Raw genomic sequence first — 23,377 nt, forward strand, 5'->3', positions numbered from 1 at the left:
CTTTACACCAACCCGGCTTCTCCCATTGGTACAGCTGGGTGGCAGTCATTCGCTTGAGACACATCTCTCACTTAGCGATGTCAATTTCGGGTTCCACTGCGGTTGTAAATTGAGGATTTCTGGGTTCGAAGGAGTGGGATTGAGGCAATGAATTGTCTTCTGCCATTGGATTGATAGATGCGTTGTAAGACTCCCAACCTGCAAGCCAAACCATTGGTAAGCCTCTACTTACGGCCACAACGGCACCCAAATGTTCCACCGCTAAGCAAGACAACGGTTCAGTGAGCTTTGCCCCATCTTTCCATCTTCCTATTGGTAGTCCTCAACGTATGGTCCCAATGGACTCCAAACGTTCTGTCACTAAGCAAGACAATGGTGACATGAGCTTAGCCCCGTGTTACGAGCTTCCTCGCTCGAACTGCTAAGTGAATCATGGCCTTCGTAACACGATTGTTACAGGGAACAAAGCTTCCTCGTCGGAAGGTCACAGAAGGGTTTATAACCTCACTGTCGTAAATATGAGTCAGCTGCCACCCAGACTGAAAATCCTCCCCATCCAAACTCAATGCCCCCCCCTTTCTAGCTAGGGTCATAGCAGCCTAGGTAGAATAGTTAGAATAGAATAGAGCTGGAATAGAGCTCGGAGGTCATCTAGTCCAGCCCCCTACTCAAGCTGGAGACTTTTACAGAATCATAGAATAACAGAGTTGGAAGGGATCTTGAAGGTCATCTATTCCAACTCTCTGCTCAAGCTGGAGACCCTTACAGAATCATAGAATAACATAGAGTTGGCGCGCCCATAATTTCTGAAGGCAAGCTGTTCCACTAGTTGGAAAAGAATAAATGGTTAAGGTTTGTGTGCGTGTGAAAAGCAGGGGTGTCGGGAGAGCAAACCTCAATGAGAACTAGTCCCGTTTGCTGCCCTTGGCCGGGATTTCCGGATGTCCAGCTCGAATCGGTTGCAAACTGACTCTCTTCTAACGGGCGTGGTGCTTAAAGCAGGAGCGGTGCGGCGTCCCCTAAGCATCGGAGACCCTCCCCCCATATACACACAGTTCCCGACCCCGGGGTCGCCGTTACTTATGGCTAAAGGGGTGGGCAGTGGAACATGGGAAGCGGAGAGGGAGGCAGTGGAAGATGCCGCCCCGCTAGGCAGTCCAGATGTGCCACTTGGGGTCAGGACATCGCCTGCAATGAAACACCCATCCTTCTGCATGTCAGAGATAAAGGGAGAAGCGCCCCTCTTGGCAAACCGGGTATTCCCCCACCCTCGTTGGACGTGACTGGGCGGGGGTGGGGGCTGCTTTCGGGGAGTGGGAGGGGTGGGGTGACTTTTCTTCAATCACGTGATTGCCGGGAAGCGCAGAGCTCTCCCGCCCCCCCACCCCGCCCGCGCCCCCAACTTTCGCTTTCTACTGGCGGCTTGCCTGGATCGTCTGGACGGCAGGATGGGCTGGGATGAGGTGGGGATGGTGTCTTCCCCCTCCCCAAACCGGGGGATCCGGTTAGGGGGTGAGAGGGGGCTTGAGAGACAGACTGGGGGTGAAGAAGCGGAGCAAAAGAGGCTCCGATTGGTTTAGAACCGCGGAATCCCAGAGCTGGGAGGGAACCTTGAGGCCATCTAGCCCAGCCCCTCCTTTTTTCTTGACTGACAGCTCCTCCTTGTGCCTCCAGCTGAAATGCTCATTTCTGTTTGAGAGATCGGACAGGCAAATGATCTAGGGCAGGGGTGGGCAATTGTGGCTCTTTTACAACCTGTGGACTTCAACTCCCAGGGAGCCACAATTGCCCACCCCTGGTCTATTTATTTATTTATTTTATTGGATTTCTATACCACCCTACTCCCGAAGGACTCAGGGCGGTGCACAGCCATGAAATAAAACACATAGATATACAAAATTTAAAATCGAATAAAATGAATTAAATAAATTTGGCTGAATTAATCCCATAATTTAAAATACCCATATTTTAAAATACAGTAAAAAATTTAAAATTTACACTTAAAAGGGAGAAGATTTAGGTGAGGCCAGCTTGATGAAATAGCAGCGTCTTCAGCTCGCGGCAGAAGGTGCGCAGGTCCGGAATCCTCCGTATCTCTGGGGGGAGCTCATTCCAGATGGTAGGTGCCCCCACAGAGAAGGCTCTCCCCCTAGGGGCCGACAGCCGACATTGTTTGGCCGACGGCACCCGGAGGAGCCCCTCTCTATGGGAGTGTACCGGCCGGTGGGAGGCTATTGGTGGTAGTAGGCGGTCCCGCAAGTACCCGGGTCCTAAGCCATGGAGCGCTTTAAAGGTGGTAACCAGAACCTTGAAGCGCACCCGGAAGACCACTGGGAGCCAGTGCAGCTCGTGCAGGAGAGGTGTCACACGGGAGCGCCATGTCGCTCCCATAACCACCCGCGCGGCCGCACTCTGCGCCAGTTGGAGCCTCCGGGTGCACCTCAAGGGGAGCCCCATGTAGAGAGTGTTACAATAGTCCAGACGAGAGGTGACGAGGGCGTGAGTGACTGTGCGTAACGAGTCCCGATCTAGAAAGGGACGTAACTGGCGAATCAGGCGGACCTGATGAAAAATCCTCCCGGTCACGGCCGTCAAGTGCTCTTCTAAAGACAGCCGTGAATCCAGGAGGACGCCCAAGTTACGAGCCCTTTCCGTGGGGGCCAATGATTCGCCCCCAATAGCCAGCGATGGCGCCAGCTGACTATATCGGGACGTCGGAAACCACAGCCACTCGGTCTTGGACGGGTTGAGTCTGAGCCCGTTTCTCCCCATCCAGATCCGCATGGCCTCCAGGCACTGGGACATCACTTCAAGGGCATCGTTGGGGTGGTCCGGGGTGGAGATGTACAGCTGAGTGTCGTCAGCGTACAGATGGTACTTCACCCCGAAACCACGGATGATCTCGCCCAGCGGCTTTACATAAATGTTGAACAGAAGGGGCGAGAGAACTGATCCCTGTGGGGTCTAGAACTGATCTAGAGGTCTTAAACACTCTAAAGAGCCACTTGGACCAGTTCCCTACAGAAAAACAAGCCACAAAACCTGGGTGGGCAGTGGCCAACTCGATGTCACTCACTCCCACCCAGTCACAGTCACCCAGTCCCCTCCAGCCACGCAACCATTCTCTATGTCTCTCTCCCCCTCTCCCGACTTTTCTATATCCCTGTGTCTCTCCCTCTCCCTCTCTTCCCCTCTCACCTGCTCTCTATGTATCACTCTGTATCTCTCTCTCTGTGTCTCTCTCTCTCCTCCCTCCCTTCAGGCGACCGTCCTCCTCCTTCCCCCCTCCTCTCATAACTCCCTGGCCGGGAGCAAAGCGCAGCAAAGGCGCATGCAGGGTGGGCGGCCGCTCCCTTAAGGAGGGTCTCCAGTCATTGCCTTGCCATGTCATCCCCCACCCCTGGCACAGCTCTTCGGCCCTGCGCAGAGGGAGCATCTTTCCCGAGGGAGAAACTTTAACTCTGTTGAGGCAATTGAAAAGTTCATGTGGATCGGTGGTGGGTTCCATCCGGTGTTACCCCCGGTTCTCCTCGCGCACGTGCATTGCAAGCGCCTTAGGTGTCTGCCCAGCTGAGGTGCGGCAATCCACTCTGCTGCGCCTATCAGCTGGGCTAAAAACTGAGGAATAAAGCGGGGACGGGTGGGAAGGCCCATCTCCCAGTCAAAGAGAACCGGTTCGGTGATGTCACATGGTCACCGCAACCGACTCGGCCGAACCGGGAGCAACCTACCACTGATGGGGATGTGTAATAGTTGCGTATTAGGAAGCCATGTGAATTGGCAAAGCAACATGTTGCTTTGAGCCTTAGTAGTACAGGGGTTTAAGGCACCCTGTTATTAAGCTGGTTATTAAGACCAGCTGCCTGCAATTACTGCAGAGTTCGAATCTCGCCAAGGCTCAAGGTTGACTCAGCCTTCCATCCTTTCTAAGGTAGGTAAATTGAGGACCCAGATTGTGGGGGCAATAAGCTGACTTTGTATAAATATACAAAAGAATGAAGGCTATTGCTTAGCGCATTGTAAGCCGCCCTGAGTCTCCGGAGAAGGGCGGCATATAAATCAAATTAAAAAAACAAAAAAAAACAAAAAACATGTTACTCTCTCTCTTATCCAACATCAATAGTAATTACCTTGGGGATTTCTATTGCCATTTCAAAGTGAGGAGTTTGCATTCCTGTCCCATCACTGGTTGGCCCCGCCCCTCTTATTTCGTTTTTTGGACTCCATCCTGAAGCTAAGCCTGCCTTAGGTGCAAATCAGTGGTGGGTTGCTCCCGGTTCAGCCCAGCCGGTAGCAGTGATGACGTGACGTCACTGAACCGATTCTCTTTGGGTTTTGGGGTTTTTTTGGGGGTTTTTATTTTTTTTCTCATAAACACATTTAAATGTACAGTCATTTCCATCATTTTTCATTAATCTTTTCTTTTAACTTTCATTTTTCATTTTTACTTTTTTTCGGGACTGCTCTTTTACCCTTTACCTTTACTCCAACCTTTCTTCCTCTCCTCTCCTCCCCTTCTCTTCCTTCCTCTCTCTTTTCCGAGGCAGGCGACAGCTTGGCGCCTCTGAGGGAGGGAATTGAGAGTTGTGGAAATTGGTACCTGACTTTCAACAGGTACAGGGGAGGAAGAGGAAGAGGAAGGGGAGGATCAGGTGGATGAGCTGATTCGGATGGTGGATGACCTCGTGCAGAAGAATTGGCCGAAGCCCTATTACACCAAAGAGATGCTGGAGGAGGAGAAACAGAGGACACCTGGGTGGCTATGTGCCCTCCTGTGATCCAGGAGCTCCTTCATGACCGATGGAGCACATCTGGAGTAGGCGGCCATGGCTCTCGTTGGCTGCTTCATCCCAAAGCTGCTTCTTTTTTCTTTTTATCAAAAGGCCACCGGACTTCGTTTTTTCCTTGAAGACATTTTGCTTCCCATCCCAGAAGCTCCTTCAGTTCTGACTGCCCGGTCGGGAGCGGAAGAAGCTTCTGGGATGAGAAGTGAAAAGTCTTCAAGGAAAAACTCAAGAAAGGGCCTTTTTTCTTTACACACACACACACACACACACACACACAGAGGAGTGGACAGCTTTATAAGAGACTGGAAACCATTTGTGGACTTTCTGCATGCTAAATGTATTAACGGATGGTTAACAGAGGGACTTGAAGAATAATGTAATGTTTAGCTCAACCTGTTGACTGCTTTTTCTAATAATAATAATAATAATAATAATAATAATAATAATAATAATAATAATAATAAACGTTATTGTCTTTTATATCTATACATACCTATCTAATTATATCTCATATACCTATACCTATATATCATCTATCTATATCAGTGTTTCCCAAACTTTTGACATATGTGTACCCCTTCTATAATGTTTATAACGCTGAGTATTCCTCATAAAAAACATATGTTTTTTTTATTGAAAAAGTTTTTCAAATACAGATTTACCCCCCCTTTTCCCCCCTCCTCCCTAACCCTCCCCTCCCCCTGTGGCTTCTCCAGAATAAAACCCAAATTAATAACAGATTATATAATACTTTACCATCCTTTTTGCTCCACCCCCATATGCTGACCCTTTCTTTCTAACAATATTATTGTATCCCCCTTATACTATACATTCCAAAGCAACATTCAGCTGTAAAATTATATAACAAATCCTAATTTGGCAATTTCAGCTCATAATCTATCCATTTCCTCCTCCCACATGCATATATCTCTTAATTCAAATCTTTTATGTATATTAATATAGCATAACATCCCTTTTCCTAAACTAAACAATCAGTAAGCTAACCTATCTCCACCCTAGGTCATCTAGTCCTGAGAGAATTGGGGGGGGGGTCATCCCAATCTCAGGGAGGAGAAAGGAGCCGCATGGGAAAAAGCCAAAACGAAAGCGAAAGTCTCTCGCTGGCGGCGGCGCTGCTCGGAAATCAGGTGAGTGCGAAGAAAAAGGGCATTGAAAAAGACACGCCCACCTTCCCGCCCATCACAAACAGGGGAGGCGCCCAAAACGAGGAGCCTCTTCGTCGCACAAACGGCTGCTTCCCCCCCCCAATTCCTCCCCCGACCCCTCCCCTCTTCGCCTAGGGCTTTGCAGGACGCCATCCGCCCCGCCTTTCGCCCAGCAGGCTTTCCATCACAAATTGAGCTGGAAGGGACCTCGGAGGTCATCTAGTCCAGCACCCTGCTCAAGCGGGAGACCCTTGCAGAATCAAAAACTTGGAGGGGACCTTGGAGGTCATCTAGTCCAACCCCCTCCTCTAGCGGGAGACCTTTACAAAGTCGGACAATGAGTCGGAGGAGACCTTGGGCGTCTGCTTGGGCGACCCTTCCCCACCTCTGCCTTGCCGCCCCTAACTGTATGTCGTCCCCTCTCCTCCCTCCCTCCCAAACCCTCCCTGTCCCCGGGACGCAGAAAGGAGTCGCATCTATCCAGCTGGAACAGAAGCGAGGCGGCGGCAGCGCTGCTTGGAAACCACGTGCCTGCAAAGAAGAGAGAGTTGCCCCCCCCCCACAAACACATCGCACACACACACAAACCGCAGCCACAGTAAACAGGCGGGCGCTATTTTTCTCCGGCTCTATTCGTCGCACAACGGCCGCTTCGGGTTGTGTCGCCTCCCCCTCCCCACTTCCCCTCGTCTCCCTCCCCCTTCGCAAAAGCCAGCCTCGCTTCCTCTAGTCTCTGCCTGCCGCTTTGCAGGGCGCCCCCCCTTTAACCCTTCCCTCTTCCATCAGAATCGAGCTGGAAGGGACCCAGGAGGTCATCTACTCCAACCCCCTGCCCAGGGAAGAGAACTGTACACAATAAGAGATTGGGGAGGGGCCTCAGAGGTCATCAAGTCCAGCCCCCCAGCTCAAACAGGAGACCCTTACAGCAGTGTTTCCCAAACTTTTGACATATGTGTACCCCTTCTATAATTTTCCTAACGCTGAGGACCCCTCATAAAAAACATATGCTTCAATAAAAATCAAAATATATTTATTTTTTCTTTTTTTGGTACATACACAAAATAAACGAAAGTTATATTAAAGAACATTTATTTGATTCAATGAGAAGGATGAAATTGTTTATGTTGAGATGACAGATCACGGTGCAGTGGATATTCCCACGTGATCCCCACCAAACTCCAGTGCAACGCGTACCTCCACCAAACTTCCTGTACCCCTGGGGGTACGCGTACCACACTTTGGGAAACACTGATCTATATCCATCTATATCTATATCTCATATATATAACAAAATAAATAAATATATATAATCTCTCTTTTCCATCCATCCATCCATATCTATCTACCTACCTACCTACCTACCTTCCGTCCATCCCCACAATCACCCACCCACCCATCTTTGTAAAAGGGGAGGAAAATTTATTTTTCTTTCCTTTCAGCACTCAGCCAGGGTGGCTCCTCCAAGTTACATTTCATTGACCCCCTTTTTTTCCTTCCTTTTTTTGTACCAATATTTTATTTTATTTTATTTTCTTGTTGTTGTCATCAGGGTGGAACCTATCTTTTCATTTTGTTCTCCTTTCGCACGTTTGTTTTATCGTTCTGTAGTTTATTCTCTAGGATCAAAAAATCAATCAATCATCATCAAAAGAATTACAGAACGCTTTCTGGAGAGGCCCGTTTTTCCTCTCTTGAAGGTGGCCCGCGAGATCGGAGTCGGGGTTTGCTAACCTGCAAGCCGGGTTTAATGTGTTGTGTGAACGCGCCTCGTCCTTCTCCTGGCCTTCTTCAAACCAGGGCTGGATGGGGGTGGGGGCAAGACGTGATGTTCTCGCAGGATAATCAGACAGTCAGAATGGGGGGTGGGGATATTTGGGGCTTCAGCCGTACAATGTCCGAGAGGGTGTGGGTCCCCCCCCACTCAGCCTCCCCACCCCAACTCAATACATTTTGACCAAAGACAAAATACGACTCTTACAAACACCGGAGCATTTTTATTCCCAGCAAAAACCACAAAAAGTGAAGCAAGGGGAGGGAGGGAGGGTGGTGGAAATACACACTTAGTAAATCATTGGCAAAATGGCCCTCTACTACCAGGAGACCCAGGCCTATGATTTCTCCCTTCTTGCCAGCCCCACACGCCAGTCGGCTTCAGAGAAACGGCAAAGTTGACTTTCGACAAGCAACCGAGTCAAACGTGAACCTTGGCAATGGGTGGGAAGGCCCCAGGTGAGCATCTGTTGTACAGGTTCATTTAGTGACCATTCCAAGTTACAACGGTTCCTGAAACAAGGGACTTGGGACCGTTTTTCACGCTGACGACTGTCGCAGCTATCCCCGGGTCAACATTCGGATGCTTGGCAAGTTAAACTCAGTCAGTAAAACTATTAGTAAAGTAGTGACAAGTTAAACTCAGTAAATCCATTAGTAAAGTAGCGCCAAATTAAACTATTAGTAAAATTATTAGTAAGTAGTGGCAAGTTAAACTATCAGTAAAATTATTAGTAAAGTAGTAGTCAGTTAAACTATCAGTAAAACTATTAGTAAAGTAGTGGCAAGTTAAACTCAGTAAAACTATTAGTAAAGTAGCACCAAATTAAACTATCAGTAAAACTATTCGTAAAGTAGTGGCAAGTTAAACTCAGTAAAACCATTAGTAAAGTAGCGCCAAATTAAACTATTAGTAAAATTATTAGTAAGTAGTGGCAAGTTAAACTATCAGTAAAATTATTAGTAAAGTAGTAGTCAGTTAAACTATCAGTAAAACTATTGGTAAAGTAGTGGCAAGTTAAACTCAGTAAAACTATTAGTAAAGTAGCGGCAAATTAAACTATCAGTAAAACTATTCGTAAAGTAGTGGCAAGTTAAACTATCAGTCAGTAAGACTATTAGTAAAGTAGTTGCAACGCAATCCTTTTTTGCGACCGCCTGAAGAGCAAAGTCAATGGGGGAAAACCACAATCACGCGCAAAGCGCCACTCACAAGCAGAGGGCGTGTGCACTCTTGCACAAAGCGCCATTTGCGTGAGTGGAGGGCGCTGGTGCTCACGCACGAAGCACCGCTCACGCTAGTCGAGAACGCTTGTGTTCATGCACAAAGTTCCATTTGCGTGAACGGAGCTTTGCACGCAAGCGCTGTCCACTCGCATGAGTGGTGCTTCATGCGCAAGCACAAACACCCTCCGGTTGTACAATTGCTTGGTGTCCGTGTGCCTTCCCCTTGCACGAGTGGAGCTTTGTGTGAGAGTCCTAGTGCCAGTGTGTTCACATGTGATCGCAAGCCCCCTCCGCTCACGCGCGAAGCTCCATTCACGCGAGCGAAAGGCGCGTGAACTCCGCTGGCACCAATGGAGCCGTGCTTGCATGCGTGCGCCTACCACTCACACGGCCTTCCCCGTGTCCAGCTGGGCCACCATGCTTAAAAGTTTGACTGCTGTTTTGCAGTTTTTCAAATGGTTATAGTGGAGTTGTCTAAAGATGCGCAGCTACATTCTATACGTGCTGTAAAATAATACTTTTATTTAATATGGAATAACAGAATATAGAATAACAGAGTTGGAAGGGACTTCGGAGGTCTTCTAGTCCAGGGGTCAGCAACCTGCAGCTCTGGAGCCGCATGTGGCTCTTTCACCCTCTGCTGTGGCTCCCTGTCACACAAAATATGCATCACAACCACCAATGTGCAACACCCACTGGCACACGATTTATTGGGCTTTTCAACCCCTGGTAGGCCAACCATGGATAAATCCAAGAAAAGAAAAGTTTCAAAAGAAAACAGAAGGTTTACTTCAACTACATCTGCTAGTTTTGTGGCCGCTCAAGAAATAGTCAGGCACGGGAAGGGTTTTGTGGCTTCCGGTGTTTTCTTTTCTGTGGGAAACGGGTCCAAATGGCTCTTTGAGTGTTTAAGGTTGCAGACCCCTGTTCTAGTCCAACCTCCTGCTTAATTAGGAGACCCTATATCAGTGTTGGCGAACCTTTTCAGCACCGAATTCAGACGCTCAGCAACTGACTCATATTTATGACGGTTGCCATGTCCCGGGGTCAAGTGATTCCTCCCTTTGGTGACCTCCTGAAAAGCAAAGTCAAAGGGGAAGCCCTGTTCACTTCACAACAGTTTTGACAACGACGGCGATTCGCCAAACAACGGTGACAAGAAAGGTCGTAAAATGGGGGCAAAGCTCCGTTCACAAATGTCTCCATTAGCCACGGAAATTTGGGACTCCACTGCGATTGTAAGTCGAGGACTAACTCTGCATCGTTTTGTGACCTGGAGGCAAAAGGAAGTCGGGATTCGAAGACTTAAAAGAAGTATTGAAATGCGCTTCTCAGGCAGGAAAAAAACCATCTGCCAATGTAAAAGGCCAAGCAGAGTGGAAGGAAGCAGACCAAGAGGATGTTGATGATGCTTCGGGACGGCTTTCGGTTCTGCTCGATGAACATCTGGACGTGCTCGTCCTGTAAATTGGGCTCCAGATACAGCCGGTTGACGTAGTGTCTCCCGCCGTTTTGGAAAATGGTTCTCTTCACCGTCTCCATCAGCTCCGAGACCTGCCTCTCCCGCTCGTCTCCTACGGCCTTGTTGTTGAACCCGCAGAAGCGGTTCCGGCACTGGCGGATCAGCTTGCGCAGATTCCTGTTGTCGGAGTTACGGACGAACTCCTGCAGGGGGTCCCCACCCAAATCCTCCACGCAGGTGAAGAGGACGATCATGTGCCTGGTGCACGCGGCCCCAAAGATATCCTGGATATACTTCGCGGCGGCCGCGTCTTCAGCAGTGAAGCGTCCCACCTGGGTCACCAAGATGAAGGCGTGGGGGCCAGGCGAGGAGAGCTGAATGCAAGCCATGATCTCACGTCGCACAATCTCGGTGTAGTCGTCAGCGTCAAACATGGCGGGCGTGTCGACCACGGAGAGCTTCGTGCCCTGCCAGGTCCCCTGCCCCCTTTGGCACTTCAGGGTGGTGGTCTTTGCGCCCAAGGTGGAGTTAAACACCTTCCAGCCAAGGATAGTGTTGCCCGTGGCACTCCTCCCGCCTCCGGACTTTCCAACCAGTATTAGCCGGAGTTCGGCATCCTTCCCTGGGAGTTTGGAAAACAATGTTACAGAAATGCTGACATCCACTGTAACCCTGGAGCGCTGTTGTTCCTTCCTTCCTTCCTTCCTTCCTTCCTTCCTTCCTTCCTTCCTTCCTTCCTTCCTTCCTTCCTTCCTTCCATCCATCCATCCATCCATCCATCCCCCCCTTCATGCCTTAGGCATGAAAGCCAGTTGGGTGACTATGGACCTGCCCCTCCCTCCCTCTTCTCAGCCCAGCCCACCTCACAAGATTGTTTTTGGGACAGTTAAGAGGAGGAAGGTTTGTTTGATATCTTCATCGCCTTGAGTTATTTATTAGAATGATGAAGGCAGGTTATAAATTAAATAAAAATTAATGAGGGGTGAGAAAGGGGTTCTTTCTTTCTTTCTTTCTCTCTCTCTCTTTCTTTCCCTCCCTCCTTTTTTCTGTATTTTTTCCTTCTCTTTTCTTCCCTTCTTTCTTTTGTTCCTTCCTTTTTCTCTTTCCTCCCCCTCCCTTTTCTTCCTTCCTTCCTTTTTTCCTTCCTTCCCTCTCTTTTTCTTTCTTTCCTTCTCTTTTCTTCCCTTCTTCCTTCCTTCCTTTTGTTTCTCTCCTCCTCCTCCCTCCCCTCCTTTCTTTATTCATTCCTCCCCTCCTTCCTTATTTTTCTCCTTTCTTTCCTTCCTTCTTTCCCCCTCCCTCCATTGTTCCTTCATCCTTTCCTTCTTTCTTCCTTCCCTTCCCTTCCCTTCCCTTCCCTTTCTTCCTCCTCCCCTCCCCTCCCTTTTCCCCTTCTCCTGGGTTCCCCAAAAAGTACCCAGGATAACTCTGGAGCTTTTACCTCTTTTGGTGTCCATCCTTCCAGGCCACTTCAGATCTCCTCAAAATCCCTGCAGGGAGAAAGCAGAACCCAAAGCTGTTTCTCTCTCTCTCTTCCTACTTGAGTCAGGGGCTCCAGAGGAGGGTCTGTCCATCGCAGGAGGGCACGGCTGCGCTCTGAGGACCCCCTCGGTGGGGAGGGTTCACCCTTCCAGCCGTGACCAGTCAGCGACACAGCCAAGCCTCCCTCGCTGACCCCCAAAGCCGCTCCGCCGGGCTCCCTTTGGAGGAGCAAGACCCAGCAGACTCCGTCTCTAGCACCCTCTGCCTTAAGAGACCCCAGACCCAATTCCCTGCCCTCTCGATCTTTGGACCCCCACCGCAGCCCCCTTTGCAAAGCGGCTACGGGATGCTTCAGAGGGAATGCAGCGCAGGGCAGCGGGGTGCGCCAGGCTCCCAGGACCCTCTCCTCGGGGAGGAGAAGACCCCCACCCAATATGCCTCGCTCCTCCAGCTCCCCCTTCCCCGAGGTCGCAGCTCCGGCTACGGCAAAGCGGCTACGCCCGGAAGGTGGGGGGGGGGCTGAGAAGGTGGGGGGGCTGGGCGGGGCCTTCTTCTCCCTCCCCCTCCCCTTTTCTCCCGGTTGAGCCGCCCCCAGACCCATTTCAGCCCGGAGGAGCTTCCTACCAGATCCAGGAGAGTGCGAGAGCGAAGCGCTTTGGCCGGGCGGGAGATCGCGCAGCGGATCCACCAGGCAGAGGAGGGAAGGCTCGACTGCTGAAGGCCCCCCCAGCCCCGCCCCACAGTTGGGCGATTCGCGGAAAGCACGTGACTCCCGAGCCGAAAGTGAAAGTGGAGGGGAAAGAGAGGCGGCCGGGCGGGGCAGCGGAAGAGCAACTGGGAGGGGAGGGGAAGGGAAGGGAAGGCTAGCGCGGGTAGGAATGAAGGGGGTCCCATGTGAAAGGCGAGGGAACAGCCGGGTGTCTGTCTGTCTGTCTGTCTGTCTTTCTTTCTTTCTTTCTTTCTTTCTTTCTTTCTTTCTTTCTTTCTTTCTTTCTTTCTTTCTTTCTTTCTTTCTTTCTTTCTTTCTTTCTTTCTTTCTTTCTTTCTTTCCCTTCCCTCCCTTCCCCTTCCTTCTCTCCCTCCCTCTCCCTTTCTCTTTCTCTTTCCTTCCTTCTTCCTTCCATCCTTCCTCCCTCTCTTCTCTCTCTTTCCCTCCCTCCCCCCTTCCTTCCTTCCTTCCTTCCTTCCTTCTTTCCCTCCCTCCCTCCCTCTTAATCCATGGAACGACTTGCCACTAGTGGGTGCTCCCTCACCAGAGGTTTGCAAAGAAGAAACCAATCTCTGAAATGATACATGGTCTTCTGCTCCAGCAGGGGGTTGGACTAGAAGACCTCCAGGTTCCCTTCCACCTCTGTTGTCATTCTGTTACTCTCTTAAAGACCCCGAGGCATGATGGGAGCCACGATCCAACTTTTCTTTGAGGAAAAAACTTCCAAATCCCTAAGGGCAATCCCCCTCCCCCATTCCAATCTGATTCCTATTTAAGAGGACGTCCCATCTTAGAGTCGAAGCCCACCCCCCAAATCTCTCCCCTCCATTGCAGAAAGTCCTCCTTCCTCTCGCAGGACCAGGGCAGAGCTATTCCCCCCCCCACACCCATTGTACTCCTTTTTCTGGGGGGAGAATGAGTGGGAGATCAAACCCCGAGTATTACGGCAAATTGTAGGCTTAATTAATCAGAATAGAGCTGGAAGGGACCTTGGAGGTCTTCTAGTCCAGCCCTCCTGCTCAAGCAAGAGATCCACAGCCATCCCTGACAAATGGCTGTCCAGTCTCTTCTTAAAAACTGCCAGTGATGGAGCACCTACAACTTCTAGTGGCAAGCAGTTCCACGGGTTAATTGTCCTTACTGTTAGGAAGTTTCTCCTTAATTCTAAGTTGCTTCTCTCCTTGATGAGTTTCCATCCCTTGTTTCTCATCCTGCCTTCTGGGGCTTGGGAAAATAATTTGACCCCCTCTTCTTTGGGGCAGCCCTTCAAATATTGGAACACTGCTATCCTGTCCCCCCCCCCAGGCCTTCTTTGCTCTGGACTGGCCAAACCCAAATTCTGCAACGGTTATTCGTATGTTTTAGCCTCCAGGCCTTTAATCATCTTAATTATTCTTTGTGCTTTTTCCAAAGTCTCAAACTCTTTTTTGTAACGTGGCGACCACAACTGGATGCAGCGTTCCAGGTGTGGCCTTAACTAAGGCTTTACAAAGCGGTACTAACACTTCACATCTATGCCTCTGTTTATGCAACCGAGGATTGTGTTAACTTTTTTGGCTGCTGCCGCACAGAGCAGGCTCCCACACTTCCTTTCAAAGGTCAGGAAACCAGGGTTTCCCCCCCACCCCATTTAAATCTGTGTCCTTTCTTTCAATGGGCCCAAACTAGCCTTTTCGTCAACCAAACAATAGGGCTGCCTTCCAAACTCTCCGATTAAAGCTGCAAAATGTTCAGAAAGACGCAAAGCTGGGTGGGAGAGGAGCAGATGCAACCTACAGTGTGTGTGTGTGTGTGTGTGTGTGTGTGTGTTTTCTCCCACATAATAAAACAAAGCTTTCATTGCACGCCAAATTATTTTATTGCTTGATTTGTTGATTTTCGATACAATCATCCCAAATCACGTATACCCAAGCCTTGATTTCTGCACCCTAGAGAAAGACTTCACCCTCCTCGAATACAGGTAGTCCTCAACTTATGACCGCCATGGAGCCTGAAATTTCTGTTGTTCAGTGAGACATGTGTGGAATGAGACACCCCCCTCCCGATTTTACGACCTTTCGCGCCACATTTGTTAAGGGAATCCCTGTGGTTCTTAAATGAGTAACATGGTTGTTAAGTGAATCTGGCTTGTCAGAAGGTTGGAAAAAGGTGACACCATGACCGTCATAAATATAAGTTGTTTGCCAAGCATCTGAATTTTGATCACGTGACTGTGGGCATGCCACAAAGGGCACGAAACTCTGAAAAACGGTCCAAAGTCACATTTTCCAGGGCTGTTGAAACTTTGAACAGTCACTAAACAGACGGTTCTAAGTCGAGGACTAGCTGCCGTCGCCTTTTTTGAGCTGCCTGAAATCTTGTCAGGAGGACAAAAAAAAAAAAAAGAGAGGCACTTTTCAAAGGTATTTTGCACGTTATGCAATGCTCTCCTTCCTAGGGATGGCCAAGGGTGCTCCAGGTTGAAAGGAGACCCCACAGGAGGAACGGCCTCCCCATAGGAGATTAGCGACCTGCACATGTGGAGACAAAAAGAGGGTGAGAGGCAGAGAGGTTAATGTGGCAGCAAGTGAAAGATTGATTCCTATTTTATTTATTTATTTATTTATTTATTTATTTATTTATTTATTTATTTATTTATTTATTTATTTATTTATTTATTTATTATTGCGATTTATATGCCGCTATTCTCCCGAGGGACTGTATGTATTCGTTTTTTATTTTTGTCCTTTGCCGAGGTGCCTCGTCCGTGACCTGAATGATTTCATTCAATACCAGCAAAAAAGAAAAAAAAAAAGAGAGAGAAAACCAAGAAAAACCCCAGTATGGTTGCACAAAGAACTCTCAGGCCCACCAAGGGAGAGAAAAGAAAGGCAAGTTTAAAAAAAAGCAAAAAAAACTAGAGCATCACTGAGGCAGAATAGCAGGAGCTTGTTCCCTCCAGCAGCCGAATCAGAGGAGGAGGAGGAGGAGGGGTGGGAGTCAAGGTCCGCATCAAGGCAACCTGAGAGCTCCAAGGGGGAAGAGGGAGTGGAGCGGTCAGAGAAAGAGAGAGAAGGGGGGAGCCTGGGCCATCCGTCAGCCCTCAGATGGAGAGTCAGCAGCCCCCAGATCTGGAGGTGGCTGATGAGGAAGAGGAGGAACAGCTGGGTCCAGTACCCGATGTGTGGATGCACAGAAGGCAGAGGAGAGGAGAGCAGTGGAAATCTATGGGCGGAGCCCGGCCCGTCCATCAGCCCTCAGATGGAGAGTCAACAGCCCCCAGGTTTAGAGGTGGCTGATGAGGAAGAGGAGGAACAGCTGGGTCCAGTGCCTGATGCGTGGATGCACAGAAGGCAGAGGAGAGGAGAGCAGTGGAAATCCGTGGGCTGGTTCTTGGGAAGGAAGAGTCACCGCTGCTAGTGAAGCCCCTCTCTAGCTCTGGGGATCAAAGGCAGGGGGCGGAGATGAATAGATGGGACAGACAACTATTCGTCTTCCGGACGGACGGAATTCTTAGCCTGCGTTGAGAGAGAAACTTTTTGTCGGGGCTGCTGGCACTCCCAATAAAGGAATCTTTGAGTTCACTTCAGAGGGTTTGGTGTGTTTGGGGAGCTGGGTCAGAACTTAGCTAGCCTGAATCTGCAAAGGTGAAGTTAGGAAAGCGAAGGCTTTGAACGAAGTAAGAATTGCGACCAATGTCAAAAACAATTGACAAAAAGTTCCTTCCGACCAATAATAAAACGAGGAAAAAGTCAAAGAAGCAATCAGTCCACTAATAGGAGAAGATAACAACGGGCAGTTGAGAGAAAGCAGAATGGCTTCCTTCATACTTCACACGAAAAGAAAACACTACTCAACTTACCGTCTGTAGAGATTCTCCGTCCTCCAGGTCACGGTTGTCCCAAAGGTGATTTTTCAGGAGGCAACTGGACTTCCTTGTTTTTTCTTTCGAAGACGTTTCGCTTCTCATCCAAGAAGCTTCTTCAGCTCTGATGGGATCTTTCCATTCCCCACTACCCTGTCAGAGCTGAAGAAGCTTCTTGGGTGAGAAGCGAAATCTCTTCAAAAGAAAAAAAAAAAAAGCAAGAAAGTCCAGTTGCCTGCAGAAAAATCTTTGGGATACTCAACATACCAAAAACAGAACTATCAATGACAGGTTAGGTATGCAAATTCAAATAGGCAAAAATAAGGTGAGAGAACAACTGTCAGCTCGCCGTGGGAGAACTCGCCGTGGGACAATATCAAACAAACGGTGGAATGGAAACGTTAAAGAAAGGACACAAAAGGAGGGACAGAATGGAAAGGCGAACGATGAAAATCAAAATATTGTTATGGATTGATTTTTATGTTTAAAATTTATTTTAAATAATTAATTTGAAATTGTGAAATTGTCCCGTGGTGAGTTGGACCGTGGTGAGTTTCCAGCTCCTTAATCATCTTTGTTGCTCTTCTCTGCGCTCTTTGTAGAGCAGTGGTGTCGCCACATTTTGCGACGTTTTCCCTCTTCGTGGAGCTGGGGTGGGTGTTGCCTGCATGTGACGCATCGGGCCCGTGGGCTGCCACTTTGACACCCTTGTTCTAAAGCCGTGATGGCGAACCTATGGCACGTGGAGCCATATCTGTGGGCACACGAGTTTTGCCCTAGCTCAGCTCCAGTGTGCATGCGCATGCCAGCCAGCTGATTTTCTAGCCTTCCGGGCCCACCAGAAGTCAGGAAATGGGCTGTTTCTGGCCTCCGGCGGGGTGGGAAAAGCTGTTTTCGCCGTTCCTAGGCTCCAAGAAAGCCTCTGGAGCCTGGGGAGAGCGAAAAACGGGCCTACTGGGCTAGGGGTGGTGGTGGTTTTCTACAATATTTTACTACCGGTTCTGTGGACGTGGCTTATTTTGTGGGCGTGGCTTGATGGTCATGTGACAATTATTTAGGATTTAGCAGAGGTACTGGTCTACCAGGCTTTTAACTGCTTGCAGAGCTGTACCCATCTACCCATTTGTTTTTGCAGGCACTGATCTACTCACGTATTTTTGCAGGCACCGGTCTACTCATTCGTTTTCTTTTAACACCGATCAGCTGTAGGGCGGCCATTTGAAGCCCCACAGCAAGAGTTTAAACAGTTTTTTTTCCCTCTAGCCATCAGGTGGGACTCAGGAGGCAGCAATAGATTGGGGGTGGGGCCAAATAAAAGGTAAGAATAACACAGGGGAGGGTGGGGGGGCGGGGGGGGGGGAGAACCAGTTCGGTGACATCATATCGTCACCGCTACCGGCTCAGCGGAACCGGGTGGAACCGGGCGGAACCCACCACTGTACCGGGCCCACCGGGCCATTGTGTGCCAAAAGTGGGAGTGCAGGGGGGTTGTGCATGCATGTACGGGGTGTGGGGTGCATTGAATTATGGCAAACGCCTGTGTGACACCCCCCCCTGCACTCCCCTAGCTTTTGGCACGTGATTGCAAAAGGGTTAGCCATCACTGTTCTAGAGCTTTAACATCTGTCTTACATCGGGGTGACCAAAACTGGATGCCGTATTCCAGGGGTGTCAAACTCAATTTCATGGAAGGCTGCACTAAGGTTTTACCTCGAGGGGGAGGGGCTGGAGTGGGCGTGACCAGGGTGGGCATGGCCAGCTCATCGTCACTCGTGTCAGGGTGCCTGTGGTGGCCCAAGCATTTTGCCAGAGAAAACGGGCTCCTGAGCTCTGTTTTCAGCTGTGACGGCCTACTGTAACCCTCTGCCAGCAAAAATGGAGCTTGGGAGGACCCGCATGCAGCCCTCCCGAACTCCGTTTTCGCTGGCAGAGGCACCATGGGCCAGTCCTTCGTTGTTTCCAGTGTGGCCCTGCAGGCCAGATCTAAGCACCCCACAGGCCAGCTCCAGCTCCAGCTCCAGCTCCTGGGCCTTGAGTTTGACACCCCTGCCGTATTGCACGGGTGGTGCTTACGAAAACCTTATAAAGCAGTAGTAACACCTCAATTACCTTTCAGGACTTCACAGTTGACGTGGCTGTACACGCCCTGGGATTCCAATCGGATGATAACCCCCCTTTGGCCCTTCCTGTGTTGGGTCACAATGAACTTCTCATACGGTGGGATGAGAACTTCCATTTCAGATGGGTAATACGAGAGGTCGTGAATGGGCACTCCGTGGCAGGTCTTGATGGAGAAGAATGTGTCCTCGCCAAAGTTTTCGGCCTTGTCTTTGAGCAATGACGCAGAAGCAAACTGTCCAAAGCGGACAAGCTGTTTGACGTTGGCGCTGAAACGGGTGCCTTTTACCCCGCGGAAGACTTCGTAGCACCTTCCCAGAATCTTCCTGATCTTCACCACCTTGGTGAGGAGGAAATGGAAGTCCTTGAAGGCAAATTGGTTGTAAGAGTATTGGGATTTCCAGGCTTCGCGTGTGGCGCTATTGAAATCTTCGTACAGGCTGCTAGCCATTGTGTAAGCCACAACTGCAGTGCCGTAGACTGGATTGAAGTAGCTCACGGTTTGGCTACGTTTGGCCCAGTGCCGTTGGGCACTTTCCCAGGTTTCCCTATATTTTTGGGGTATAGGAAGATATCCTAGCTGCTGCAGCTTCCGCTCTTTCATGGGGTTGCAGCCAAGGTACTGGTCATCCACAGAATTCATGGCCATGTCAAGCAGAATCTTTTTGAGACACAAGACCTGTCCGAGAAAAGAGAAAATGTGGAAGGACATGAAGGTGAGAAAAGAGCCCAAGGTCTTGATAAGGTTGACCATTGGTCCTGTCCATCCAAATGCCCTTTTTAGTGAGAGATGTTGGGTCCTGAACTAACAAAAGAGAAGCAGTGTGTTGTGACTCCGACTCCTGAGCCCGTCTTATCGGAGGGAGAAGACTTCGAAAGTGAAGGAGAGGAGTTGGCAAGGCCTCCCTCTCCAGGACCCTCCTCTCTGGCAATGCCTCAGGTGTCCTCCGAAGGCCAAGAAATAGGCCAGGTGCCAGGCACTTCCGAGCAGCTGCAGTTAGACAGCGACAGAGATGAGTCTTGGCTGGATCCCCGAATGTGTTGGAAAGACAAGGGCACGCAGCAGAGAAGGAGGCATGTCAGAGATTAAGCTGAGTCACTGGACCACACCCCACAGGGGATAAAAGGGGGTGTGGTGGCCATTCAGGCCTTGTGACGGACAAAACTGAAAAGCTAGCAAGTCATACTGCGTTTCTGGAACTTCGTTATATGCCCTCCTTGGATTTATTATGGACTGAACTTGACAATTCTTTGGCTTTGTGGACTTATTTTGGTGTATGGGATGGAGGAGAAAAACCTCCCTTTGTGACTAAAGTCTTTGGCAGGCAGCTACTAACAGAATTGCTGCCGATTCTGTTATCTCAAAGGAATTCCTGACTGCTGGTTTTATTAACTCCTGGCTGACTGTTTGTGTGTGTGTGAGAGACGGGGACAGAACATAGTGTGATGTATGCAGCACAATGTAATGAGACATGTACATAGCTGTACAGTGGAGAAACAAAACAATCACTTCACAAACGCATGGCACAACACAGGAGAACAAACCCATCAGGACAAGGTTCAGCAGTCCACCTGCATTTGAAAGACGAAGCGAGCAAAGTCCACATTCTGGACAGAGAGGAACACTGGTTCAAAGGAGGGATCAAAGAGGCCATCTACATTAAGATTAAACAGCCCCAATTTAACAGAGAGGAAGGGACACCACACCACCTCTTGTTTACAACATGGTCCTTTCTGCAGTTCCAAGAAGGCTCTACATCCATTTTCAATACTCAGCTGACCTCCAAGGGACCTCATCCACTCTCTAAAATAATGCAAATGACCAGATGATTGCAAGGATTTTAAATCCTTCCATCCTCCACCGTTCAGTCAGAACTGAAGAAGTTTCTTGGATGAGAAGCGAGACATATTCAAGGAAAAACGGAGCCCAGTTGCTTTTTGAAAAAGCACCTTTGGGACAATGACAAAAAGGGAGAAGGCCCGAAGACCTTGTGGTCTCCATGGCTCTGGAGCAGGGGTGAAATGTAAAATGTGTTACTACCGGTTCTGTGGGTGTGACTGGGAGGGCGTGGCCAACTTTTTTTTTAACTTTTCAAAGCATTTTTTCTAATGCTTTGAAAAGCCTCTGGCGATCAGGCAACTCAACTGGGATCGTCAGAGACTTTTCAAAGCATTTTTTCCCCATTTCTTCGGCCAAGAGGTTGCGGAAAAAAATGCTTTGAAAAGCCTCTGATGATCCCAGCTGAGCCGCGTGATCATCAGAGGCTTTTTTTTTTTACTTTTAAAAGCATTTTTTCGTCAGAAGAGGTTGAAGAAAAAATGCCTCTGATGATTGTGTGACTCAGCTCAGCATGGGGTGGGGGAGGGCACAGGGATTTTTGCTACTGGTTCTCCGAACCACCCACCACCATCACTACTGGATCGGGAGCTCTGGAGGGATCCACATCCCTGGCCTCAGCCTAGTTTAGATGGCCTCACAATGGTCCATTGGGAGATTTTCTTCTTCACCATTTCTTCTTTTTTGTCAACACAACTAAGATCTTAACAGCGGGAAATGGCTTTTTTGCAAAGCAGGGAGGTGGGGGATTGTGGCCTGTCTGTCCGGCAACCCCTCCCCATTTAAAACAGTGGACACTTCTACCTGCAAAGGTCCTGGGAAGAATCCAATCAGGCACAACGCCAGGGCCACCTGGATGGTTGGCGTCTTCATGGCGACTCCTGAGAAAAGAAAAGCAAGAAGGAACCACTGTGGCATGTGAAACCCCACCCAGGATCTTAATAAAACATTGATCTATTTAAGTTCTACCAATAAAGGAGAATCTTTGTAGCTCAGGGTTGAAATGAAGGGTCCTTGGTGCTCTCTGAGCTGGGTGGTTTTCTTGCAGACGTTTCATCACCCAACTAGGGAACAGCATCAGTGCTAGAAGAAAGGGGAGGTCCATCCTCCTCCTCTTCCTCCTCATCTCCACAAGACTCTCCCAGTTTGGACCGGATCACCCAATCCAGTAGCGATGGAAGCAGGTGGTTCGGAGAACCAGTAGCAAAAATCCCCCCTCCCCCTGCCCAGCTGAGCCGTACAATCATCAGAGGCTTTTAAAAAACTTCTAAAAGCATTTTTTCTACAACCTCTTCGGCTGAAAAAATGCTTTTAAAAGTAAAAAAAAAAGCCTCTAATGATCGCGCAGCTCAGCTGGGATCGTCAAAGGCTTTTAAAAGAAAAAAAACCCTTTTTTTCTTTTAAATGCCTCTGAGATCCAAGCTGAGTTGCCTGATCGTCAGAGGCTTTTTAAAAAAACCTCTGCTGATCAGGCAACTCAGCTTGGATCTCAGAGGCATTTAAAAGAAAAAAAGCCTCTGCCGATCAGGCAACTCAGCTGGGATCGTCAGAGCCTTTTGAAAGCATTCTTTAACAACCTCTTCGCTGAAGAGGCTGTAGAAAAAATGGTTTTAAAAGTAAAAAAAAAAAAAAAAATTGGCCACGCCGATCCAGTCACATTACCCCCACCCCCACCAAGCCATGCCCGCAGAACCGGTAGTAACAGATTTTAGATTTCAGCACTGCCTCAGAGGTCTTCTTGTCTAACCCCTAGCTCAGGCAGGAGATGCTTACAGAATCACAGAGCTGGGAGGGACCTCGGAGGTCTTCTACTCCCAACCCCCTGTTCAAGCAGGAGACCCTAGAACATTTCAGACACCTGGCTGTCCAGTCTCTTCTTGAAAGCCTCCAGTGATGGAGCACCCACAACTTCTGGTGGCCAGCAGTTCCACTGGTTAATTGTTCTCGCTGTCAGGAAAATTTCTCCTTAGTTCCAGGTTGTTTCTCTCCTTGATGAGTGCCCATCTGTTGCTTCTTGTCCTGAGCTCAGGAGCAGCCTTCCTACAAGCCTCGGGGAACCCCAAAGTCCAACCGTGACTGTTTCTGCTTCCTTTCCATTTCTGAATTTTCATCCCTCATCTTGAGAAAAGGGAAGGGGACTAATTTCCCAATTTTATTTATAAATTTCTACAGCACCCAACTCACCTATGCGGCTCTGGTCTGTTTGCAACAGCGTGATAAAGCAATAGAAACAGCCGAATCCAAGCAGAGATTAACAACAAAAGAAAAAACAGATCTGAAACTGACATTTCTTGGTATATTTCACCCACCCCACCCAATTCCTCAACTTACGAGGTCGTGGGGTTGTTGAGTTGAATGTTGTGTGACTCCCTTGCACTCTCGTAGGATTGTGGTCGCTTCATGCGAAGTGGCTTGCTAAGAGGTCATTCGGTGGCCCCTCCCTGGCTGAGAGGCTGCCAATGGTTGAAGGGAAACCTGGGCGATGCCATTTGGGGCAGGGCGGAGCACCATCCAAGAAGATATGTGATGGGGGGGTTGGGGGAGCAGCAGGAAGATGGAGCAAACAAGCAAGCAGTTGTGGGATCTTCATCGCGGGAGGCTTTCAAGAAGAGATCAGACTGCCATTTGTCAGAAATGGTATAGGGTCTCCAGCTTGGGCGGTGGGGGGTTGGACTAGATGACCTACAAGTCCCTTCCAACTCTGTTAATCGGTATTAATTCTGGTGGGATCTCTCCAACTCTGTTGGGAAACCCCTGGGCTGGGGGAGAAGGAGGCATGCTGTCTCCCTGGAGCGAAAATCAAAGATGTGGCTTGAGAACCTAACCAAAACAACAAAACCCATGGATTATGACCCTTTTCTACTACTACTACGTGTAGGGACGAATGACACAAAAAATGACAGACGAGTAGCTAGGCAAGAAAGTCAAGGAGTTAGGTGCACAAGTAGTTTTTTCATCTGTGCCGCCCACGAAAG

At 49.3% G+C, this 23,377-nt stretch overlaps 2 protein-coding genes across 2 annotated transcripts; both read right to left on the reverse strand.

Moving 5' to 3' along the window:
• Positions 1-9,443: 9,443 nt before the first annotated feature.
• On the reverse strand, positions 9,444-12,691 carry LOC132709483 (GTPase IMAP family member 2-like). The gene is made up of 3 exons (XM_060683261.2): positions 12,519-12,691; positions 11,854-11,902; positions 9,444-11,034 (listed from the first exon to the last, which is right to left on the reverse strand). Exons 2-3 carry the CDS (start codon positions 11,867-11,869, stop codon positions 10,256-10,258), a joined length of 795 nt encoding a protein of 264 aa, XP_060539244.2. The 5' UTR covers positions 11,870-11,902; positions 12,519-12,691; the 3' UTR covers positions 9,444-10,255.
• Positions 12,692-18,548: 5,857 nt separating this feature from the next.
• On the reverse strand, positions 18,549-21,275 carry LOC148114427 (NAD(P)(+)--arginine ADP-ribosyltransferase 2-like). The gene is made up of 2 exons (XM_087894334.1): positions 21,207-21,275; positions 18,549-19,244 (listed from the first exon to the last, which is right to left on the reverse strand). Exons 1-2 carry the CDS (start codon positions 21,273-21,275, stop codon positions 18,549-18,551), a joined length of 765 nt encoding a protein of 254 aa, XP_087750460.1.
• Between the last annotated feature and the right edge of the window lie 2,102 nt (positions 21,276-23,377).

Source organism: Pantherophis guttatus, chromosome 4 (genome assembly GCF_059756535.1).
Source record: "Pantherophis guttatus breed Tessera chromosome 4, ASM5975653v1, whole genome shotgun sequence".
NCBI lineage: Eukaryota > Metazoa > Chordata > Lepidosauria > Squamata > Colubridae > Pantherophis > Pantherophis guttatus.

Coding starts and splice junctions, on each gene's coding strand:
- LOC148114427 (XM_087894334.1), bottom strand. CDS start 21,275: ATGAAGACGCCAACCATCCAGGTGGCCCTGGCGTTGTGCCTGATTGGA. Junction 19,245..21,206: donor TCTTCCCAGGACCTTTGCAG/GTAGAAGTGTCC, acceptor TTTCTCGGACAG/GTCTTGTGTCTCAAAAAGAT.